Below are 2,765 nucleotides of genomic sequence, written 5' to 3' on the forward strand. Positions count from 1 at the left end.
GGATCAGGACAAAAAGAGAGAGAATCTTTGTTCCTGAAACTTTCAGAGTCTCTTTCCACAGAGGGGACACATGTTGATGTAGAAGAGACATGAAGAAGAGGGGACACATGTTGATGTAGAAGAGACATGAAGAAGAGGGGACACATGTTGATGTAGAAGAGACATGAAGAAGAGGAGACCTTTAAATCAGATTTCTACCTGCAGAAAGAGTCTTTTGGCTTTGGGTCCTTTCCTCCTGTGTCCCAATTGTTTCTCCTTCTGCTCTCTAAAAAACCCAATATATATATATATAAATAATACAAACAAATAATAATAATAATAATAAATAAATATATATAAACAACTACATAAATAAGAATGAAAATCACTTCATTATTTTATCGAGGGGCTGTCGGCTATGCGTGGTGGTGAAAAGCTGGTTCGAGGGGCCCCCAGTGAATGTTTGCCTAGGGCCCCCACCGACTCTAGGATCGCCACTGCTTATACGTTTACTGTTATTGTTGTTAGCCATTTAAAATAAACAATGAAATGAAGACTTGTGTTTTGGAGCCTTACTTCTCCTCGTAGGCCTTCACTAAGTGCTGATCCAGAATATGTTCCTCTGGTTCCCATGTGCTGTACCTGCAAGAAGTATCAAACAACTCCATAAATACAGTATGTTTGACATTTTCCATATTTGTTATGCAGCCATTGTATTTGTATGTGAATAAAAAACACATTTCCAACTCTCTCATTAGTTTTGAACGTGTAACTTACTTTGGAGGCCATCCTTTCCACTTCAACAGATACTCCACATTCCCCTGTGGAGACAAAACATGTCATTTAGAAGCTAATTCCATAAATAACATCACAGAATATACAGTTTTTTTTCTAATACCGCGTCATTGTCCCATCTACATGTGAATTCATAAAAAAAGCAATAACATAAATTAATTTTTAGTCATTAAAGGTCACCTATCATGCTATTTATAGGCAATAGCATAGGTCTCAGATATACAAATATATAAAATACATGTCTATGAAGTGTTTTGCTCTAAATACCAAACAGATCACCCATTCTAGCCATGCCTCATATCCCTCTATTTCACTTCCTGTTTCAAAAGTGCTGATTTGGGGTATAAAGCTTTAACAAATAAAGAAGGAGGGGACTGAGCTCATGCGGGACCCGGCAGCTACTGTCTAAACTAAATACTGCCGTGATGAAACGCCATATCATGGATTATCAAGGATTATCTCTGAAACAGTATGGAGCTCAAAGGCTTTCTCTCTTGCCGGTTATACCACAAGGTGAGTTCCTTTTTACTTCCTGCTTCTTCACACACATGCTCTCCAGTACAGGTTAGCTCTGAGTGTTAGCGATGCTAATGTAAACACCGACCATATTACGTCCAAAACAGTCGGGCATTGTTTCTGATAGCAACGTTTCTGATTGGGCCGTGGGTCCACATTTCAGATATTACGTCATATCGGACGCAAATCTGGATCAGCTCCGTTGTTCCCCCGTTTTTAGAGATTTGGGTACGGAGGAAAAGACAGAGGGTTTTATTTTCTGACGCGAGTTCCCCGACACACCGTGGACACATATATATGTATAAAAGACATAAAAAAGTGCATTTTGCATGATAGGTCCCCTTTAAATGCTTCAAAATAATGCATATCTACCATTAACTTATTGCGTTTTAAAGGATTTTTGTGTAGGAGGACATTTCAAAGCCTTTCAAGTAAATCCACTTCCATAATGATTTTATTCGCACCCTTCAGTATTTGTTAGATGACGTTAAATGTTCCGAATGTTTCCCATCCACCAGCCTCTCCTCTCAGTTAGTCACCCTCGCTGACATCATCCCACAATACCTTCAGAGGGTGAAGTCACCACATTTCCCGACTTTGTCTTACTCACCCAGTGTTGCAGTCAAAAGGAGCAATATTGGGTGACACCTCAAATAAAAGTGCCCAAATCTTCAATAACATGCCATGGAAATCATGTCATTTACTTGTACTCATAAAGCCCAAATAGATGCTCTCTGTGACCCCAAACCCCTCTCTAGATCAGGGTTTAACTATATATAGTGTAAAGGTACTGTTTCACTACGGTTAAATCACCTTTAACTTGAATATCAGGGTGTGTTTTATCTCACAGTTTAACAGCAGTTTGTGGAGGATAAATTTAGTCCACATGTGGTTTCATCATCTGCCTTTCTGACTTTCACTTTACACATGAAGCCTCGTTTAAAACCTCATCTCAAACCATTTACAAAGAGAGGCAAATAAATCTCCAATCTGATCAAATAGAAGTGTATTTAGCTATTTCACTCATTTATCAAGCACAATCTAACTTTAAAAGGGGAGGATAGAAAATAAATTGTTTAGACATTTTGCACATAAAGCTTTAATGACCTTCTAGCCGTGGGTATCTTCAGATTTCTATGGGTATATGCAGGAATCCTGAAGTCAAATGTAATTCCTTTTAAGACCTTTTTTAAGACCCTTTCCATACATTTTAAGACCTCATCGCCACTTGGAGTTTTAACCGGTTACCTTGGGGACACACTTTACCTCACATTGACTATATACAGTATTGATTGTCCTTCCTCCTTATCTTCCAACCATTTGGACGCAGACTTGCATTTCCCCATAACGATGTTGTTTAACAACCGGCGTAAACGGAACTTCGCGCGCTATCAAGCAGTGAGCGTGAGATGTCCTGTTCAGATGACGTCAAATCCAACGGGAGGCCATAAATAAACTACACAGACTCACACTAC

General features: G+C 39.0%; 1 protein-coding gene across 1 annotated transcript in view; it reads right to left on the reverse strand.

Moving 5' to 3' along the window:
* Window positions 1-198: 198 nt before the first annotated feature.
* The window catches only part of LOC104968319 (chromobox protein homolog 7-like), a gene marked incomplete at its 3' end in the record, with an annotated part of 4,011 nt that continues 1,444 nt past the window's right edge, over window positions 199-2,765 (reverse strand). The window contains exons 2-4 of the mRNA XM_010797898.1: window positions 757-800; window positions 556-621; window positions 199-265 (exon numbers count right to left, since the gene is read on the reverse strand). Of these exons, the coding sequence (XP_010796200.1) occupies window positions 199-265; window positions 556-621; window positions 757-800 (177 nt within the window). The remainder of the gene's footprint in view (window positions 266-555; window positions 622-756; window positions 801-2,765) is intronic.

The sequence above is a fragment of the Notothenia coriiceps genome, unplaced genomic scaffold (genome assembly GCF_000735185.1).
Source record: "Notothenia coriiceps isolate Sejong01 unplaced genomic scaffold, NC01 NC01_scaffold00002623, whole genome shotgun sequence".
Taxonomy (NCBI): Eukaryota; Metazoa; Chordata; class Actinopteri; order Perciformes; family Nototheniidae; genus Notothenia; species Notothenia coriiceps.